Raw genomic sequence first — 22,409 nt, 5'->3', positions numbered from 1 at the left:
TCACAGTACTGAGGCCCACACTCCCTCTAGGCTCTTCTAGCCGCTCTCCTCAGCCCCTCACCCATCTTCACAGTAGCCTAGGAGTTGTGGTGCTACTAACATTGTTTGTGTGCACATGTGTTTTGTGTATGTGTGTGTGTAAGGCCAGAGGTCACTGTTGGGTGGCTCCTTAAATTGCTCTCCACCTTTTTAAAAAATATATGTATTATTCATTTATTTATTTATTTGAGAGCAACAGCCAGAAAGAGAAAGAGGCAGGGAGAGAGAGAGAGAATGGGCGCGCCAGGGCTTCCAGCCTCTGCAAACGAACTCCAGACACGTGCGCCCCCTTGTGCATCTGGCTAACGTGGGACCTGGGGAATCGAGCCTCGAACCGGGGTCGTTAGGCTTCACAAGCAAGCGCTTAACCGCTAAGCCATCTCTCCAGGCATCCACCTTCTTTTTTATTTATTTATTTATTTTCAAAACAACATCTCTCACTGACTCTGGAGCTCACCAGTTTTGCTAAAGTAGCAGGCCAGCAAGCCCGAGGGACATAGGCCCAGGCCACCACACCAGCCTGGTCTGTCTTCTTCTTTTACATGAGTGCTAAGGATCTGAACTCAGGTCCTCGTGCTTGAGCCATCTCCCCAGCTCTGGCGTCTCATCTCATGGGATGTTGACGAAGCATACATAAATAATTTGCTTAATATCTGCTCATTTTCCCCCTATGGTGCTAGTTCATTCAAGTTCTGTGCCTTACACAAATTATTGTAAAGCAGCTGGTGTGTTTTATTTAATGTGTTTGGTACCCACTCTCAAAGAGATACTTGCAAGTCTAAGTCACACACTCCTTACATTTTATGAAAATTTCATTATTTATTTGCAAGCAGACAGAGATAAGGAGAGAGAGAATGGGTGCACCAGCGCCTCCACCCACTGCAAATGAGCTCCACATACATGCCCCACTTTGTGAATCTGGCTTACATGGATACTGGGGAGTTGAACTCAGACATTGGGTATTTTAGGCAAGTGCCTTAAGTGCTGAGCCATCTCTCTAGCCCTTGAAATTAGTTTTAACTGATACATCACAAATAAAAATGTACATATTTATGGGTACAGTATGATAATTGTATTAGGATTTAGTCAACCTATCATTAATTGAAATATATTTTTAAACATTTATGTACTTGTTTATTTATTTATTTATTTGAGAAGGACTGGAAGGATGGAGATAGAGAGAAAAAGAATGAATAGGCTCACCAGGGCCTTCTGGTGTTGCAAATGGACTCCAGACACATGCATCACTTTGTGCATCTGACTTCAATGGGTACTGAAAGTGAACCCAGGATGGTAGACTTTGCAAGCAAGTGCCCTGAACTGAGCAATCTCCCCAGCACATTGAAATTTATTTTTAACTGATGCAAACACACACATACACATGCATTAAAAGCACAGATATTAGCTGAGCATGGTAGTGCATGCCTTTAATCCCAGAACTGGGAGACTGAGGTAGGAGGATCACTGTGAGTTTGAGGCTACCCTCAGACTACATAGTGAATTTCAGGTTGGCCTGGGTTAGAGTGAGACCGTACCTCAAAAAAAATAAATAAATAAATGTTAAGCACAGGTATTTAGGAGTAGTATGTAATGACTATATATTTACTGAATTCATAGGCAAGAGCAGAATCAAATCCTACCACTTCATCCTTTACCAGTCAACTCCCCCCCCCCCCTCCATGGCTCTAATCAGCCAGAAAGAACCTTGTTGGTGGGGGGAGAATCTGCCACTGGGAACCCAGGCCTGGTTCTGATTAAACAAGGATGGCTTCTCCCCCTTTTCTGAGGCTTTCATGTCTGCTTGGTTTGGGATGGACATCCCTGGGCCAAACTTGGAGTGGATCCTTCTGCTGAGACTCAAGAGTGGACAAGCGTTCTTCAATGTCCTGTTGGTCAAAATGGGACATAGGAGGTCCACTAAAGTATTGGCTACTAGCCCTCCAGCCACAGCTGCCTTCCCATAGGCAAGGCGGCTGATCTCACCTCCTGTCCCAGCGCTGCCGGCAGGGATCTTCTCACCTTCACTCCTGCTGAGGCTGTGAATACCGTTTCTGACTCAAAAGCAGGCAACTTCAGAACCCGAAGGCAAAATCGTGAATGCAGGACACTGACACACCAAGGCCGCTTTCAAGCTTCAAGTTCACCAAGAACTTTGAAGCACATTTGAAATGCACAAGTGTCCTCGGTTGTGCCCGTCATGTGTCCAACATGCATATATATATGTTTTTTTCTTTTATAATCACTGCAGCAGAGGAACTGTAAATAGAGTAACTGTCATTCGCTATTTTCCTGAAGGAGCCAAGATGCTTGTGAATGTCATCTTTTTATTATGTCATTCCTGGTGCTAACAGAGTCAGACAAGTTCCGCATCCAGACCTCCTCGCCTGCAGGCTCGTTTCTGGAGATGGTAACTTGAGTAGCAAGGCAATGATGTGACCCGGGGAAAAGATACGCTGGGGTTCAGATGTCAGAGGAAAAGTACTTTTTGATGGTTTTGCAGATACCAAAGTATTTGCAATACGCAAAGAGAACCAAACTTTTGAGCCAGTTTCCAGATTGTTACAAATGCACATCTTTTCCATTTCAAATGCTTTTCTTTTTTCTTTTTTGCTGAAGAAAGCCATATTAGAATTTTATAGCTTAACACCATTCAGCTGTTTCATTACTAAACAGCATAGGCCTTTCAGAACTGCAGTTGTCAGCTGCTAACTTTGTCCTAAGAGCAAAAGCCCCTGTCCTGTGAACAGAATCTAGAGGAGACCGCCAGCAGGCAGGAACAAAGATAAGGGCTAGATTCAACCACAACACGTGCATCCGGGTTTCAGAACCAGTTGCCCGGCTTGCACGCAGCAGCACTTTTATGGACAATGAGTACTTTTTGCAACACAGACGCATTCAGAAGTAAATTACTCGTGCATGGCTGAGAAGTCATTGTCTAAGACGCTGGCCGGAAACCCAGCTTTCATGGGTGAGGGATTTGGAGTATCATCTCTAAGGTTTCCCTTGAGAAAATGTGGTAATAAAACCACCAGATCCTCAAGGTTGGTGGATCTTTCATGTGGCTCCAATGGTCTTTGTCTTGGCGTGTTGTGATGCTTTGCACAGAAACACCATTTTGTCTTTGAAGATGACAATTCCACACACTTAATCCATTAATCTGAGTCAGATTTTGCCCAGCTCTAATTTTTTGCCTTACACAATGGTTTGCATATTGCATCTCGAAACAATGCTAAGTTTTCAAGTGACTGCATTTAGCTCTGTGTACTAGATGTAGAAAAATATATCTAGACAAGAGGTTAATTTTTACTCACAAAAGGCCCTTATAGTGTTTGATGAATATGTCAAGCTCTCGTCTCGTGTTTTACAAAATATTTTCATGTGTTCCTCATAACTTCCCGTGAGTCTGCCATGCATTTTATGGGCAACAAAGTAGAAACGCAAGAAGTCCAGACTTCGCCAGCCCTCACATTGAGTATAGAGTGAGGTCTGTCTATGCTGACCAGCCTGAGAGCCCAGGCACTGACCACTGCACCATGATGCCTCTATGGCTCCCTCTACAACAGCCTCATGCAAAAACCAGGAGCCAAGAACAGAAAAGAGATCGACTGCTTTCAGATCCTACGTCTGGTCACCCACCAACCCCTTCCTCCCATAGACTATCTTCTAATTCTCAAAGTGCAATTTCAGACCGAAAGCATTCGAGGGTGGGGCCTTTGTGATCACAGAAGACCAGTCTTGCAAGAGGGGGCTGTGCAAAATAACTTAGCATTAGCGACACTCAATATGTTTGGTGGGAAAGACTGTAAGTGAACTGAAACATTATCATTGGATGGTATTCTGTTTATTCTAAGAAGTTACTTTTAAGTTACAAATCCTTCTTCCTGTGCTTTTAGTCTGCTAGCCCAAATACACAAGGGCAGAATAGAGATGCATTGTGCCAAAACAAAGACAATGGGGATTTTCAAGGAGTCACAGCCTCAGGTCCAGTGCTGGACATGAAGAAAAACCATCAAGGCTACAGTTCCTTAGGAACAGGAAGCCAAGCACCACGTTGACAGGTCCGCCCCAGGGGCCCACGGGCAGGTGCCGCCGTGTTTGGTATGGCCGTGCTGGCAATGTGGCCGACACTGGGGCTCTGACATGTCACCGTGCCCCGTCCTGACAGGGAGCTCTTGGCCGTTGGTCCCACATAGAGGGGTGTGGGTTTCTAATTTTTATTTTATGGCTTGAGCTAAAGCAGACGACGCATTGACAGAAAGGCAGCTGAAGGTGGGGATCTTGTAGACCCAGAACATCTGGGCATCGTTACCCATAGCGGGAGCCAGCCCACATGAGAGGTAGCGGGAAGGAAAAGACTCTGGCCAGATGGTGGAAGCCATGGCTTAGGGGAAACACTGGCTCCATTTTTGGAAAGATTTTTCCTCAAACTCTTAAATGATTTTGGAAGCCACTATTCTTTAAGATCCTGGGATGGATATTTGGACTAGTGTGCTGCAAAAGAGAACTACTAGATCCATCCACAAAGATGAGCCAGGTCTTATTTCCTAATCCTCACCCTATAGAAGGTTTCCAAATACCTCCACCCCACCAGTCGCTGGCTCTCGAAATCCTGGCACGGCAGGCCCACCATAGGCAGCAGCCTGGTTAGTAGCCAGGGTTGAGAAGCAGGCGGGTCCTGTCAAACCCAGGTTTTACATGGGAACTCCCTTTTGGAGGGGGGAAGCTATAAGGAGCAGTTTAGTCATTCACAGATAAGTAGTGTGACAAATTGCTGGCTATTTTTTGTTTTGATTTCTTTTTTGTTCCTTTTTGGGATGATATCATTTAGAATGATTTACTTATTCAAAAGCTCTAAATAGGGCTGGAGGGATGGCTTAGCGGTAAAGGCACTTGCCTGCAAAGCCAAAGGACCCAGGTTCGATTCCCCAGGACCCACATAAGCCAGATACACAAGGGGGGCACATGCGTCTGGAGTTCGTTTGTAGTGGCTGGAGGCCCTGGTGCACCCATTCTCTCTGTCCCTGTTTCTATCAAATAAATAAATAATTAAATTAAATATTTTTTTTTTAAAAGCTCTAAATAGCCCAAAGAGAAGATCGCCACAAAAATTTCCTCTGAAAGTGATGCAATAACAGCTGTCCAGGGGTTACTAATTCACTCTGGTCTAAAGAAGTGAAATTATAGAGCCATCACATCTCTGTGTAAAGCCCGAGGAAGCTCTTTGGAGAGCTGCTTTTGATTCCCTGGACTGTAGTTTGGACAGATCTCTCAATCACAGCTTATATCATACAGAGGAAACAAAGAAGCTTATTGGATTGTTGCCTAAAGTTGTAGCAAAATCTAGCAAAAAGGGTTGATTGTGGGGGCTGGAGAGATGGCTTAGCGGTGAAGGCACTTGCCTGCAAAGCCACAGGACTCAGGTTCAATTTCCCAGGACCCAGGTAAGCCAGATGCACAAGGTGGCACATGTGTCTGGAGTTCATTTGCAGCAGCTAGAGGCCCTGGCATGCCCATTCTTTCCCTATCTGTCTCTATCCATTTGTGTGTGTGTTTTGTTTGGGTTTTGTTTGTGCTGGGATTGACCTCAGGGACTCATGCATGTTGGTGAACAGGTGTTCGGCATAGTATCATTCCGCCAGCTTTCTGTGTGAGCCGTTCACTATGGCCTCCACCCACAGAAATACTAGGATAGTGGAATTCTGCAGTTACTGTCATGACCTTCAGTGCTGAGTGACCCAGAAATGAGTCTCACAATTCCTGCTTTCTATCTGGGTTCCTAATGAAGTCTTAGAACCTCTAAGATACAAGCACTATTTGTGAATAAGGATGGTGATACTCCGTTGTCACCATGTAACTGGACAATTTTGGTAGAGTACCTGGCCTAGTACCAGACAAAAGGAAAGGCTTTCAGCAAATGTTAGTAGTTGTCAAGAATGACAACACTTACTTCTCTTAACATCCCTTTTCTGTTTCTTTGTCTCGATATTGAAGTTGAAATTAGGTAGAGGTGGATTTTGAATTCCTTCAAGCTGTTTTTGTTTCACAGGAAAACCCAAAGCCATGAGGGGTTCTGACAGTAGATTACTGCCCACTTATAATCACATGGGGTGAGACAAGGGGCACCTCAGTGAGGACAGCGGGCTACAAGTGGTGTACCAACCAGTGAACCTCATTGAAAACGTATGAATAATATTTGTCTGGAAGGCAGAATATCCAAATGTTGCTATCAGTTGACCCCAAACACACTTTCATTTCCATTTTCTACCTTATTTCCACAATGAACCTCTATTACTTTCGTTTTAGAGAAAATGAGCAAAATCACAATGAAAGGTAGAGTCACCATGGAAGCTATCTGTGGGTGTGTGGGGGAACCTAGCCATATCTCCCGGCACAGGGAAGTCAAGATCCGGAGCACCTAGCCCAAAGGTGGTGGCTTGGTACTTTTGCTCAGATCCTGCAGGTGTGGAGTAACCGACGTTAACACAGTTTCCTCTCTTCTTGCTGCCTTCTTCTTATCAGTTATTCCATCCTTGTGAATGACTCCCAAAACTGACTTGTGTCTCAGGATTCTGCACCTCTATGATCAGAAACCCTCCAAACCCTGGCTGTCACCACTAACAGTTTCCAAAGAGATTATGTGTGTGGAAGCATGGTGATGAGACAGCCGGAGCTCAGGTTTGCTTCAGACACCCACAGACACCCCAGAGTTTTCGTCTCTCCTCGAGCTTCCGGCCGGCTCTGCTAGGTGAAGTGAATACGGTCTTCGATCCGCGGAAACACAAGCGGGTCGCTCCTCCGCCCACCCAGCTAGTCCCACGGGCCACCTTGTCTTCCTCCTGGCAGAACTTCCTGACGGATGATGTCTCACTTGTTTGCCACGTTTTGCATAATTCCAAGAGCCTCTTTTCTTCAACTCTCTCCCATCAACTTAGGAAAACATCTGTCATATGATTTTTGGATTACTTAATTTAAAAAAGACTCATACTTAATCTTCCTTAATTTTCACTTACGTTGCAGTGGTATGAGTCCTATTTTGTGGAACACTTTTGAAAAGCATTCCCAACTTTAGGATTAGTCATTAAATTTGAACACTACATCCTGGAGAAGAAAGATTCAGCTATGACTTTGTCTCTTGATAGGGTGACAAATGTTACTTTAAGAATACATAGTAGAGTCAGTGTTCTTCTCACTGGCGTTTGTCAAGATCGATCTTGCACATCTCAAGAGGCCATAAAACTGTTGTTTTTTTTTTCATAATTGTTTCTCTGTTTTTACTTTATAAGGAAACACACTTCCAAGCTGAAGAGGGTAGCCCCATTTCAAATTTCAACATGGTTTGGATTTTACAGCATCCAAGATTTTCCTAACTACGTACCCCTTTCTTTTCTTTCTTTCTCCCCCACCCCCCCCGCCCACCGCTTGGTCTTAAAACATGTTCTTTTGGCTGGTTCAGTAAGCTGTCCCTGCCAACCAGTTGCTTTTATGGTAATTGACAGCATAGCTGATTTTCGGAGTTTGTAGACTCTGGGGAGGCGGAGCCAGGCTACTTGCAGAGTAAGAGATGCCATCAAGCAAACGTGGGTCAGGCAGCTGTTGAGTCTGTGCGTGTTCATGAATGTCTCAAGGAACCTACAGCACAGAGAAGCTCAGGCTTGTTGCTTTTCCTCTATTTCAACAGCATTCAAAATCCTTCCTTCTCCCATTAGTTGTATTTGGATCCTCTGGTGCACTTTCTGGAGGGAACCCGTGAGATGACCTGCCATTGGGGGCAGAAGTGACCTGAGCCTCAGAACCACCAGTGGTGGAAACAACTCTCTTCCTGTTCCTTAAATCCTTATCATGGACTGAAAAGACACAAACCAGTTGAACTTGAAAAGAGTCAGCAAGTTTTTATTTCAAAGGAAATCAGAAAAAAAATATTAGGAGTAGATTGTAAATTTTCTGAGTTTGTCCTCAAATGATATCTGTCTCTAAAATAGTTGAGGCATCTCAGATTTCATCTCAGCATCATGAGTAGAAAAATACAGTTCCCAAATGACTAGATCTGTAGAGAGCTTGCTTTCCTGAAAAAGCACAAATGTTTCCAAGTAAAGGGAGGCCCCTCTGTGGGCTTCCTTCTGTGGGTTCATCTGGGAACAAGAACTGTCGATCTACCGGAGGAGGCTGTGGGTGTGTGACACCCTAGAGTCACCGGGCAACCCTCAAACAATAGCAATGGGGTACATGCCCCTGAAGACCGACTACTTCTTAAACTCTGCACACAGTGAGCCAAAGTGGAGATAGATTTTTGTGGCTGATTTGAAACCTTGTAATTGGGCTTTGTGACATGCAGTGACTAGAGATGAAAGATGGCTCGGCTCTTTGTTCCATGGTATGAAGACTCTGCCCCTGGGTCAGAGCCAGTCTCTACTGTCTGACTGAATGTGTCCACATGCCTTGAAATAAAAGACAGAATTCGGGCTTGCATACTGCCTAAAACATTGTTCAGATTTGTCAAACTAATTAAGAATGGCCAAAGGGGGATGAAAGTCTGAATTTTTACATCTCAAAGGTATTTTCACAGGCACCAAAGTGTAAAACAACATATACTCAAGAGTAGGCTGAATTTTATAATTTCACAGTTGGCGACAGAAAACTTGTTTCTCTGTGGCATAAGTTCAAGGAGTTGGCTACAGAACGTTCCAGCCAAAACCCAGTGCTGTGGAACTACAGAACACACAGGCTCCTCCACATCTGAGGGAGACGTGGCTCCCATGGGCCAGAACCACGGCCTTCTCGCACCCTCTGTGCAGGGTCTGTGCCACCAAGTCATCCTGGGGTCCTGCATCTCATGACGATTTGGCAGATATAGGCTGCCCCTGTGTCTGCACAGTAAACCGCCCTCAGGTTGACTAGTCAGGTAGGAAATGGGGTTCCGGTCCCTTCATAAATGGGGCCAGCATCACTTGTGAAACGGAGCATCAATTACATGGGCTTTTCTAAATTGTGTTTTGTTATCTCCCTGATGTCGTTCAAGCTTCATGGAACTTATGCTGCATCTGCCAAATCTTTCCATTGAATAAATATCCCATAACCAATTGCTTCACTCTGGCAACAGAATTGTTGCAATTTGTGGGCAAAATGAGCAAAAGCTAAAACTCACTCCCCCCGCCATCACTCTTTCTCTCTCAAACGTCCACTGTTACCGGATATCCCTCTCCAAAACAAAGCCCTCCACTTGTTCTCTGTTCTGGTAGCGCTGCGTTCCCGTCACAATCAAGCAAAGGGTTTTAGACAACAGAACTAAACAAAGAAGGACTTCAGGGAGCCCGCAGGGGCATGCTATCCATGTTCAAAGTCACTAACACTCAAGAAGTTCAGATGAAAAACCCATCAAAGAGTGTTTGGCGCATGAGGAGGTAGTCTATAAATTAGGATTATTGGAGCTCTGCAGACTAAAAATGATGATTGCTTTCTGTCATTTGCATGAGTGGTTTTATGAGGCCAAATTATCAAATGCAGCAGTCTTTGAGCTGCACATCCAGGCCAACCCAGCAGACGCAGAAGATACCATGGCTGACAGCTCGCTAGACAATAACAGTGCAGTTTCCCACAAATCTAAATATTTCCTCAAAGCCCTCCAAATCCTAAAAAATGCTCCCCGAGTTTTCAATGAGAAGAAACTGAAAGAACTAATATTTTAGGCTGGAGAGATGGCTTAGTGGTTAAGGCACTTACCTATGAAGCCTGAGGACCCATGTTTAACTCTCCAGATCCCACATAAGCCAGACGCACAAAGGTGAGGCAAGCGCAAGGTCCCACATGCCCACTATGTGGCGCAAGCATCTGGAGTTCAATTGCAGTGGCTGCAGCCCTGGCATGCCAATTCTCTATCTATCTATCTATCTATCTATCTATCTATCTATCTATCATCTATCTATTGATCATCTATCTCTTGCAAAATAAATCTAACTTTTTTATTGTTTCATTTAGGGTATGACACACATTGCGTGGGTCTTTACAACATCATCATTTCTTTTTTTATGCACTTTCTTTTTTGCTTATTTGCCTTTCTTTTTTCTTTTTTTAAAGTCCCTTGGCTCCTTAGGTGAAGGTTTGTGAAAATAGCTCACAGTGAGCCATTTTCGCCTGCAGCCTTCCCTGTGAGTGGGCTGTCCCTCTTCTCTTTCTTTCTGCACAGGGGGCATTGATGCCTCACCACATTATCTGCACAGTCATGCATCTATTTTTTTGGCCATCCATCTCTGGCATGGGGCATGTTGCCCAAGTTATATTATACTTCATGTCAAGCTGCTTTATGACACTTGAGAGCTCAGGATTGGAAATCAAGCAGTACTGCACAGAGAAAACACACAGACAAAAAGTACAGGGCGATATTGGATGGAAGAAAGGAAAAGGAAAGGAAAGATGAAGGCAGCAAAGGACCGTTTTGAAAATGTCATCAGAGGAGAGGAGGACCTTGAGCAGTGTCCCCGTGCTTCCTCTGTGCGCCGGGCTGCCTTGTCCCCTAGCTACTGGGAGGTGATGGCAGTGGGGTGATGGGGGCTGGATTCAGCCTCCTGCGCTGACCGAGGGGATCCCTGCCCCACTCCCACCTCTTGCCTGCTGTTTTGGCAGGTCACCCCTCTTCACCTCGCACACCAGTGGGTCCACTGTTCTGTTCCTCGTATTCCTCTAGCCCAAGTTGCTTGTCAACATCAAGAACTCGTTTCTGTCTTTCATTATGTTTCCGTGGTGTTGAGAGGCTTTGCTGTTTGGCGCGGGAGAGCAAATGGTCACCGAGGGTGGGAGTGCAGATGCCAGCCGGCCCGCCGTCACTTGCTCAGGAGCGAGGCCAGAGGCTTTGGGAGGGGAGCCTCCGTACTTGCTGTTCTTGTTGATGTGTCAGGAACGCCATGTCTGTGAGTCTTGTGAGCTAACCAGAGGCAGCGCGGAGCCACTCTTCTCTGTTGTTCTTTGCTTTAACATTTATCGAATTGTCGAATATCGAACCTGGGGTACCCTCAACAATTTCCAGGATCCTCTTTATTTTGTGCTTCAGAAAATAAAAAACCTGACACCTTGTAAGGCATGTTAATCTGCCCATAGTTCATTCTTTCTCCCTCTCTCTCTCTCCCTCCTTCTCTCTCTTCATAATATAATAAACTACTTGACATTTTTAAAGTAGTGTTCAAACATCTTTGCATATGAAAATTATTCTTAACAATTAATGATAAGACTCCTAAGATTTAAAAAAGAAAGAAAGAAAAATAGGGGCTGGAGAGATGGCTTAGCAGCTGAGTGCTTGCTTGTGAAGCCTAAGGACCCTGGTTCGAGGCTCGATTCCCCAGGACCCACATAAGCCAGATGCACAAGGTGACGTACGCATCTGGAGTTCATTTGCAGTGGCTGGAGGCCCTGGCGCACCCATTCTCTCTCTCTCTGCCTCTTTCTTTCTGTGTATGTCTGCCACTCTCAAATAAATAAATAAAAATAAATAAAAGAAAAGGTTAAAAAAAGAAAGAAAAATAAAGGCATATGTGATGAATTTTATTCGATTTTTTACTTCTCTTTGCAGACACTCTGGAAATCGGTTCCAGCAAAGGTGGCAGGTGAGCAAAACAGTTTCTATTTGTCATTCATGCTTGGCAGGAATGCCATTTTCAGTGCCGACTACAGTAAATTTGATCGTTTCCTTTCACTCTTGCTTAAATTCAGCGCAGCTAACAGAAAGGGGCCAAGTGAGGGTGACACGTACTGGAAAGAGATCAATGCAGCCATGGCCTTAACAAATCTGGCCCAAGGAAGAGACAAAGCGCAGGCGACCACCAGCTGCATCATTCAGAAGTCTTCTCACATAGCAGAAGTCAAGACGGTCAAGGTGCCAATCGTGCAGCCATTTTAGAGCTCAGCCAGTCCAGCCGACGCTGTGTGTCCGTCTCATAAAACCTCCTTCTGAGAGCCAATGCAGATTCCCAATGAGACCTCTTATGTTCAGTTATCCTAAGTATATCATTTAATTGCTTCTATAAAAGATACATAAATTATAAAACTCATTTTAATCAATAATGTTAACTTATTTTATGTTGCTCAAACTATGTATAAAACATCTGCATTGCCATTACAGTAAGTGCCTTGCTTCCAAAGAGTCAGCACCAACGTGGGCAGAGTGGGAGAGCTGTGCCTCAACAATCAACGCCACATGCTTTCTAGTCTGCATGCCCCATTCCTGCAGCCCCAGACCTTTCAGGACTGAAACCAGAAGGGCTGGGAGCCCGTGAAATACCGTCCATCACTCACTCGCTAAAACCTGGAAATCTGTTCAGCCCAGATGAAGTGATCCTTTAAAAAAAAGTCTGCAGTCCTGGAAATTGATCTTTGGGCTTTTCAGAACAACGGTGGGAACTTTATATATATGTATTTTGCCTGGGAATCTGATATGTTACCAACTTCCAAAATGAAACGGGCAGTCCTCCACACGATGTGGACATTTCAGAAGACATTCTTCAAACTATTTTAAATTTTCAGTGAGTACATTGTGATCAGGAAAAAAAAAAAAAAAAGTTGCAAGCAGTTGTGGGAAACACCCCAACGCCCTTGACAAGTATTTTGGATTTTCTTTTTTTCTGAAGTTTTGCTGACGATTGTCTTAAAGCCTTATTACATAAATAACTGAGAATTTCCCTGTGTAAAACTAAACTACAGTTTAGGTTTAAAACATAATCATGTTTGCTTTATGGTTAAGTGTTTCTTTGTGATGGAAACTCTTTTTCATTTGGAATAACTAAAAGCTTTTTATTTGGTTCATTTCAAAGCACAATTGCTTATGGACAATTTGTATTACAATGAGAACAAGACAATGAAGAGAACTGTATCTGTGTGAATATACATATATGTGCATAAAATTGATTTTTCAATTTAAAACATATGGAAAACAAAACATTGAACAGTCACTGAATTTTGCCAAGTAGGACATTCAAGTAAAAATTAAGTGAAATCATGCATTGAAAGAAAGAACATTTTGTTTCTAAATTAGACTACCATTGAGTGAAAATAATCACTATCGAGAAGAAAGGGTATCATTTTCAATCAAATGATAATATTCTACTAAGCTTGGGAAGACTTGATACCTAAATAAACAGTGGGGATGCCAAATACAACAGTGTGCAACAGAGAAGTAAAAAGATTGGGTTCTTTTATGGTGTTTTTTTTTCAAGTATGTAATCTATTTTGTAATTTTTTTTTAGCCTGGAAAGCATTTTTGCAAGTGTGAATGACAGCCAGTAATGCAACCATGTACTGACAGTTTTCTTTATTTTGCAAAATGCTTTTAAGGCCAACAGCTTCTCTGGCTGCTATGTGGACAGAACCAGTCTTGATAGACATTGTGGGACACTTTCATGTGACATAGCACTCGGGTGGGGATTGGGTTTATTTAGTGTAATGAAGATAATTTGATATAAAAATATTTTGTATATATATTTTTACTTTGTTTTCTAAATTGCCGTCTGCAATAACAGGAGGTGCAAAGCAATATATGTAAGTTATGACTGTATGAGCAGATGAAGTATTCAGTTCTTTCGGTTTGTATCCTTAAGTCATTTTCCAGGAAGAAAACTTGGTAATCAATACAAAACAATGTTGCCAAAATGTGAACACCTGAATGAAAACTAAAGACAAATACTTCATTCTTTCTCATACTATGGTAAATTATTCTGGTATGAAAATATTTTAATAAAAGTGTTTTGTTTTTACATATTGCAATTAGATAAATGAATGCCGGTTGTATTTTATTTGAATTAGTCATGATTCACTTTTGCCATCTTTAAATTTTTGTTTTGTTTCGTTCTGTGATGAGCACTAAACAATATAGGCCAGCTACCCACATGATGTCTGTGCAGCCAGAGTTTGGAGGCTAGCCTGCAAACACATCACAGAGGTTTTACAGTTAGCACACGCTGGGCAATGTCTCCAATGGCAACTACTTTTTTTTTTTCTTTTGCTGCTTTAACATTTTCTGGAACTTAAAGTCCCCCGAGCCCTTTAAAAGTCTTGAACAATGCTGAGCCAGCAGCTGAGAGAACTTTACTCATAATTTATATTATAAAGAAATAGAATTACCTCTCTTCTTTTATTTTGCCAATTGTATTTTAATTAAAATTAGTAACTGCCAGGAGTTGTGGACAAATTTAAAATAAAGGTTAATTTCCAGAAGTCAATGATCATATGGGTTTTGTTTTCCTTTGAAAGCTGATCCAGTGGAGACACAGCGGCACGGGAGGGTCCCCGCGTCGCCACCCTCTTTGGGTCATGAGGGAAGCCCCGTGGGACCTCTGCCTGTGTCAGCGTTGAATTTCATCACCTCAGATCCCCACATGTCGAGACCCCCAAGAAAAGGCTGTGTGACTGAATGTTAAGATACATAATTATAACAACCACGTTTTACTTACTTCCTTCTTTCAGTAGCTCATTCCTTTTTCCATTTGCTCATTCATGAATTTTTTTATTTATTTATTTACGTTTTGGTTTTCGAGGTAGGGTCTCTCTTTAGCCCAGACTAACCTGGAATTCACTCTGTAGTCTCTGGCCTGGCTGGCTTCTAACTCACAGCAATCCTCCTACCTCAGCCTCCTCAGTGCTGGGATTAAAGGCGTGTGCCACCATGCCTGGCAGAAAGAGAACGGGTATACGGGGCCTCTGCAAATGAACTCCAGACACATGTGCAGCTGGCTTTTCATGGGTACTAGGGGATGGAACTCTGGTTGTTAGGCTTTATAGGCAAGCACCTTAACCCCCTGAGCCATCATCTCTGCAGTCCGCATTCATGAATTTTAATTAACATTTTTAGTTAGTATGCAAACGAGTAGACTTCATTATGGCACTTGGATAATAGCTCTTCCCCTCACTACAGCAAGCTCCAAGCTCCTTCAGTTTCTTCATCAGCAGAGTAGGAGAAAACGAGCTTTGGAGTTCACTGGGGAGCTGCAATCATGCACGGCATGTTGAATGTCTACCGCAGTGCCTGGGCAAACAGGCGCTCAAAAAACAGAAGGCACCGTCCCATAGAGAATTCCTCCAGGTAGCATTTGCCTATGAGAAATGGAAACGTGGGTAGAAGATGAGAGATGAGAGCTGCTTGGCACTCTGGGAGCACGGGGAGGTGGTAGTGACATGGTGAAAGTTGAAAGTTGTCTCAGAGTTAGGGAGACCTTCTAGGAAGATGTGTTCATGACCATCACGTTGAACTTCCTACAGAAAAGCATAATACAGAGCAAAGGTGAGGGAGAGCAAGCATGCAATCAGAAATAAAGCATGTGGGCTACAGAGATGGCTTAGCACTTAAGGCGCTTGCCTGTGAAGCCTAAGGACCCATGTTTGACTCTCCAGGTCCCACATAAGCCAGACACAAAGGAGATGCAAACACACAAGGTCGCACATGCACACAAGTGACACACATGTCTGGAGTTCAATTGCAGTGGCTGGAGTACCTGGCACTTCAATTCTCTCTCTCTTTCTCATAAAATTACAAAAGAAAGGGCTGGAGAGATGGCTTAGCAGTTAAGGTGTTTGCCTGCAAAGCCAAAGGACCTCAGTTCAATTCCCTAAGACCACATGAGCAAGATGCACAAGGTGGCACATGCAGCTGGAGTTTGTTTGCAGTGGCTGGAGGCCCTGGTGCACCCATTCTCTCTCTCTCTCTCTCTCTCTCTCTCTCTCTCTCTCTCTCTCTCTCTCTCTGTCTGCCTCTTTCCCCCATCACTCTCACAAAGAAATTGATTAATTAAAGTTTTAAAAAATTACAAAAGGAAAAATGAAAAAATAAAATAATATATAGCATGTGCTGTCGCCTCCCTCAGTTGGGTCACAAGAATTCCCTTGCCCCCTGTCTGCCTCCACACTGCTAATGATGACTGAAGAGAGCCTCAACTGGAGCCTGGATTCCTTCTCTTTCTCCCAGCTGCCATGTGTAACCCAGCAGTGGCAATAACCATGCATTCTCCTCTAAACTCAGCCCACTCGAAGGCACACCTGAGGCCAGTAAACAGCGAGGAAGAGCAGGCGGACCAGGCTGGCTGCTGGCGGGGGTGGGCTGGCTCTGCCCTGGAAGGCAGTGTGAGCTGAGGGTTAGAACGGCCAGCACATGTTGTTTGCCTTCTTAGTTTGCAGCAACAAAATCAGGCCTATGAGGGTCTGGAGAGATGGCTCAACAGTTACGGCCCTTGCCTGCAAAGCCTAAGGACCCAAGTTCTATTCCCCAGCACCAAAGTAAAGCCAGCTGCACAAAAAGGGCCCACACATCTGGAGTATGTTTGCCGCAGCCGGAGCCCTGGTGTGCCCATTCTCTCAGTCGGTCTCACTTCTCTCACTGCTTGCAAATAAATAAGTAAAAATATATTTTTAAAAATCAGGCTTAGGATGTTTACTGACGCCAAAGGTCTGTCGTGAGGCAGATTTACTAAGAGATTTTATGATAAATGGATGTTGAATTCTTCCTAGATGTTTTTATTAAATTGTAAAATAAGAAAATTTTACAAACCACAGTGTACAATTTAAGAAATTTTTATAAAGAGAATAAACTTGCATAACCAGGACCCAGATCAAGTTGTTTTCTTGTATGTGTGTATGTGTACTGTGGTGTGTGTCTTTGTACTGTGTTGTGTGTGTTGTGTGTGTGGGGGGGTACATGCACATGTGTGTGCACCCCATGCACTCGCCTAGGGCAGGGTGTGCTTGTCCCCTGTTACCTTAGAGGAGAATCAGGTATCCCTTTTTTTTCACTTACTTGAGCCATCTCTTCCCGATCCCAGAGGCTGCCACTCTTTTCACAAGCCCTCGTGACTGTCTCTCTCTGTTCCCCGTACCCGTGAGGTTCCAGACATGCCCAGCCACACCCAGCTGCTAGTGTGCGACCTGAGGATCGGACTCAGCCACCTCCCAGGCCTTCCTGCGTACACAGGAAGTGTTCTCAGCCACTGAGCCATCTCTCCAGCTCCCAGAGAATTCTATTGCAAAACCCCATAAAAGCGAAGTGTTGCATTTGTATTTCTGTGTCAGTCTTTTTTGGGGGGGAGGGTTAAAAGTAGAGCCTCACTCTAGCCATAGCTGACCTGGAATTTGATATGTTAGTCTCAGGGTGGGATTAAAGGTGTGCACCACCACAGCCAGCCTATTTATGTGCTTTTTTGTTCAATATTGCATTTCTGAAATCCACCCACCTGGTTGCATATAGCAGCCCTCCGTTCTGCCCATGGCGGAGCATTACGGCATCACTATGTAAATACGCCGCATATTATGCATGCATTCTACTATGGTTACACATGTGGAATATTCCTATTTGGGGCTATGATGAATAATCATTAGTACATTCTTGCACACTCCTTTAGATGGACTTATGTATGCATTTCTGCTGAATATGACATGGGCTTTTGCACTTAAGTTCAGTTTGGAAGAATGTTACCCAACAGCTTTCCTTCCTGGTGGTAAGAGACTCACATCTCCCACGGAGAGTATGAGAGGTCTCAGCACTCCATAAGGCAGTAGGCAGATTTACAGAGATACCTTATGGTTTTGATTTTTTTAATATGAAAGCAAAATAGTTATTAAATCTATTGACTTTACTTAATAAGTTAATTGTGATTTGATTTGTGGTTTCAGTGTGTGCTAATGACTACTCAAGGGTTCCCATTGTCCTTCTTAATGGTTTGTGTTTGTGTGTGTGCATTTTTCATTTGCATATGAGAGTGTGGTTGGCAGGGGGGTGGACAGTCCGTGGACAACGTGTCCAGGTCAGTCCTTGCCTTTCCAGCTCATTTGAGGCAGGCCTCCTCTGTGTGGATGTCACTCTGGGGCTGAGATTTCACCCTGTTTGTTACTGCACTCTTTGAAAGCTTTGGGGAAATCTTCCTGCCTCCACCTTTTACCTTGCCATCAGCATGCAGGGAGTACTGAAGCCCACCATAGTTTCTGGCTTTCTATGTGGGATCTGGGGGAGACTGAACTCCAGTACTGCAGCGTGAGTTGCAAGTGCTTTATGCACTGGGCCATCTCCCCAGCCACTTATTCAATTTTAAGTGAGGCCTTTCTCAGATGGCTGCGTGTGTGCTCACACGTATGTGCAGGACTTTGCCCTCACTAGAGAACTCAAGTGCAGCCAGGAGCAATGGCACACGCCTTTAATCCCAGCACTGGGGAGGCAGAGGTAGGAGGATTGCCATGAGTTCGAGGCCACCCTGAGACTATATAGTGAATTCCAGGTCAGTGTGAGCTAGAGTGAGACCTTACCTTGAAAAACCAAAAGGAAAAAAAAAAAAGGAAAGAAAAGAAAAGAAAAGAAAAAGAGGAAAAAAAAAAAAAAGAATGTATTCTCTACTTACTCCAAGTAGGTTTAACAAGCAGTGGCAAAAGCCAGGGCCTACTTTGAAATTCATTGAGACTTACAATTCCTCCAGAAGCAAGTCTGACGTCATGCTGCAATGGAATCTCCCCGATGCATCTCTGTATTAGTTTGTCTGCTGTCTGGTTTGTGATAATTTGCCTCAAACAGCTCTGTCTCTGTAGAGCATCCTGGCTTTGGGTCTCAGGTTTGCTGTTTTGGTTGCGTGTTGGAGACTGTCATCTACTTGAAACCCAGATTCGTCTTGATCGGTGATGGAAATCCGGGGCGTTGAAGGCAGGGAGGAGCAGACTCTTCCAGCCCCTGCGATCAGAAGATGGACCTGTCGTCTCTGGAGAGCACCAAGAGGCGTCCCTCTACATCCCAGGCTGTGCGACCTCAGAAGGAAGGAAGTGCAGGGCTCAGCTCCCTGGCCCATGGCTCTGCTAGGGTCATGTCCGCATGCCGCCCAATGCTGCCTTCCCGCCAGCTCTGTGTTCACAGGTCAATCGTTCTCTCTGCTCTTGTAGGAAGAGGGTCACTGTGATGCCCCCTCCACAGCATCCCTAGATCTGCTCTGGGCAGAGAAAAATGATCTCCCTCTCTCTTCTCCTTTCTTTCTCTCTTTCTCCTCCCATCCCCTGCCTTCCCTTTCCCTACCCTTCCTCCCTCTCCCCTTCCCGCTCCCCGTCACATCTTCCCACCCTCCATCTTCTGGCAAGGCCCAATGGGGCTCAAGCCCACTAGCTCAGCCTGACAACTTCCAGCGGTTTCCTGGGGTGACTGTGCCCGAGCGGGCTGTGAGGGGCAGAACAGCTCAGATGTGCCGTCTCGTCTCTCCTCCTTGAGTTCGTGAGCCCCACGCCGCAAGTACTAGCTGCTGTGTGTATATTAAAGCAGGAAGAATGAGAACTCTTGTGCTTCTTAGTCTCGCGTATCAGTTAAAAACTTGTGGGCGTGTGGCTCGCACCTGTAACCCCAGCGCTCCAGGCTGAGCAGACGGATGGGGAGGGAGTGTGAGGTCATCCTTTGCTACTCAGCAAGATGGAGACCAGCCTGGGCAACATGAGATCCTGGCTCAGTAAACAAACCAAAATGCTTCCCCTAACTTTACTTCATTAATATTTATGCTATTTAAAGTATTCTCTGAAACCAATGACTTAGTTTTCAAACTGGGTTTAATGCTTACTGGCAGTCCTTTCATTATGATATCCCTATTGGGTCTCTATTATGATTTGTTTTTAAAAATAGTATATTTTTGTTTGCTTTTTTTCGAGGTAGGGTCTCACTCTAGCTCAGGCTGACCTAGAATTCACTACGAAGTCTCACGGTGATCCTCCTACCTCTGCCTCCCGAGTGCTGGGATTAAAGGTGTGTGCCACCACGCCCGGCTTTAAATAATATTCTATTTATTTATTTGCAAGCAGAGACAGATAGAAGAGAGAAAGATAGAGAGAATGGGTGATGATGCACCAGGGCCTCCAGCACTCTGTGCTTCTGGCTTTTACATGGGCACTGGACAATTGAACCTAGGTCCTTAGGCTTTGCTGGTAAGAGCCTTAACCACTGAGCATCACCTCAGCCCAAGTGATTTATCTTTTTAAAAATTTTGTTTTATTTATTTAAGAGAGAGAAGCAGATAGAGAATGGGCATGCTAGGGCCTCTAGCCACTGCAAATAAACTCCAAACGTATGTGCCACTTTGAGTATCTGTCTTACATGGGTCCTGAGGAGTCAAACCTGGGTCCTTTAGCTTCGCAGGCAAGGGCCTTAGCCACTAAGCCATCTCTCTTTTGAATAATGCATTTCCTCTAAATGTTTGTTTTAAAGATGATCTGATTAATGCTATGTTCCTTTGGATCGAAGCTATCTTTGCTTCCCTTTCCTTTCTGGTACTTGATGCCATGTGTGAATCTGGCTCTTGCTTCGGCCATCAGAAGTCTTGCCCCTGGAGGACACTGGCACCTCTACACAGGTGTGTGGCCTGTCTTTCCCCATTACACTCTCTGATGGCTTTTCCTTTTTTCTTGCCTGGATGGGGCAAGATACAATTCTTCATATACTAAAAGGATAGTAACTTAATCAGAATAAGTTTTTAAATATATATTTTTATTTATTAATTGGAGACAGAGAGAGAAAGCAAGAGAGAGAGACAGAGAATGGGCATGCTAGGGCCTCCAGCCACTGCAAACAAACTCCAGATGCATGCACCACCTTATGCATCTGGCTTACATGGGTCCTGGGGAATTGAACTGTTGTCCTTTGGCTTTACAGGCAAATGTCTTAACTGCTGCTATGCCATCTCTCCAGCCCCAGAATAGGTTTAAGGGCAATTCTGGGTCATTCTTTGTATCCTGGAGCTAAAACATGAAAAAAAAAAAATCAGATAACAACTTTTAGCTCTAAATTAATTTCTAATTTCTCTTTTTCTTCCTCAAAACTACCAATTTGGCTCATCACTATTATTTGTTGTGTATAAGCCAGGCATTGCTCTGGGTGTTAGGGACTCAGAAATGTAAGTAAGGGCGGTAGAATTCCAGTGAAGTTCACTGTGTTAGTCTCTCATGCTTGTTTTCAGCTGCATCAGATTTTCTTTGTTTTATTTTCATTTTTTGTTTCTTTTTTTTAATGACCTCCTACTTCTTTCTTGTCCTCAGGAAGCTCACTTTTATTTTTTCAGACTCTGTGCTACCTTGAACCCACTTTTCTTTTTTTTTCAACTTTTTAATTTTCTTTTTTTTAATTTAAAAGAGAGATAGAGATACAGAGAATTGATGCACCAGGACCTCAGCCACTGCAATTGAACTCCAGATGCTTGCGCCACCTAGTGGACATTTGCAAACATGTGCATGCCTCACCATTGTGTGTCTGGCTTATGTGGGATCTGGAGAGTTGAACATGAGTCCTTAGGCTTCACAGACAAGCAACTTAACTGCTAAGCCATCTCTCTAGCCTTGAACTCACTTTTCTAAGTCAGTTTCCTCTCTAACTTCTTTGGGATTAGAAAGTAATATTTGTCAGAAATGTTCTCAGAAAACTGCTTTTGCATCAAGTCTCTTCATTTGCTTTCTATTTGATTTTTTCCTTTTTTATTTTTTATTTTTTTTAACTGTCCAAGTGTCCCTTCTGACCTAGATCACAGTATTCTTTGGTCAAGAATTCTTGCAGGCATGGGAAGGCTCGGTGCCCCTGCCGGTCTCTCTGTACGCACGTGCTACAGACTCGCAGAATGCTCTTGCTTCTCACCATGTCTGCTGTGCATGTGCTGGAGGCAGGTCCCACGGCGGGCACGCACAGTGACTCACACACAACATTCTCAAGTTAGGTCTGTGTGCAGTTGACTCAGGTCAGCAATTGCAGACCAGATCAGGCCTACCTCACTGAGTCTGCTGCTTAGTAATGGAAAGTAAGTCTTTCAGCCCCATTTCTCTTTTGGCTGTGGGCTATGAGGTTAGCCCCCTATGGGGATTCATTCCCTTTCCTGTGTCTTTGTCTCCTGAGGGAGCTTTTAGACTTTGATTCACTGATCTTTAGAGTGATGTGCCTCAGTTCTTCGATTCTCCCCCAAGTTGGTCAGTTTGTGGGGGACACGCACATTCCACTGAGGTCAAAGGACAGCCTCCGCTTTTGTTCTCCCCTGCCATCTTCTATGGAGACAAGGTCTTACTGGTTTGCTACCTGGTGCACCGGGTTAGCTGGACCCTTGTGCTTCATGAGCTTACTGGCTCGGTCTCCCTTTGCTATGAGTGCGTTAGTGTGTTGGTATTACACACATGCACACCACTTTGCATCCAGCTTTATATGGGTTCTGGGGAGGATTGAACTCAGGCCAGCAGGTTTACTTGCTTGCCTTTAACCCCTGAGCCATCTCCCTAGCCCTTGATGGACATTCTTTCTCTTCCTAGGTTAGGTTCAAGGCCAGTTTTGGGTTTTTTATTAATTATTTATTTATTTGGGGTGGGTGTGGAGGGAAGATAGAGTGGGCGTGCCAGGACCTCTAGCCACTGCAAACAAACTC

General features: G+C 44.3%; 1 protein-coding gene across 2 annotated transcripts in view; it reads left to right on the top strand.

Annotated features, from left to right (window-relative positions):
- Positions 1-12,551, top strand: part of Mkx (mohawk homeobox) — a 70,067-nt gene extending 57,516 nt beyond the window's left edge. Inside the window, exons 5-6 of one of the 2 annotated variants that reach the window (XM_004668135.2) lie at positions 11,597-11,630; positions 11,737-12,551. In XM_004668135.2, coding sequence (XP_004668192.2) covers positions 11,597-11,630; positions 11,737-11,923 — 221 coding nt within the window. In that variant the 3' untranslated portion in view covers positions 11,924-12,551. The remainder of the gene's footprint in view (positions 1-11,596; positions 11,631-11,736) is intronic. The other variant, XM_045151198.1, reaches the window with a different exon arrangement.
- Positions 12,552-22,409: the final 9,858 nt, after the last annotated feature.

Source organism: Jaculus jaculus, chromosome 5 (genome assembly GCF_020740685.1).
Source record: "Jaculus jaculus isolate mJacJac1 chromosome 5, mJacJac1.mat.Y.cur, whole genome shotgun sequence".
In the NCBI taxonomy this organism is placed as follows: domain Eukaryota; kingdom Metazoa; phylum Chordata; class Mammalia; order Rodentia; family Dipodidae; genus Jaculus; species Jaculus jaculus.
The sequence above is the reverse complement of the archived record's forward strand: the minus strand, read 5'-3'. Positions and strand labels throughout refer to the sequence as shown.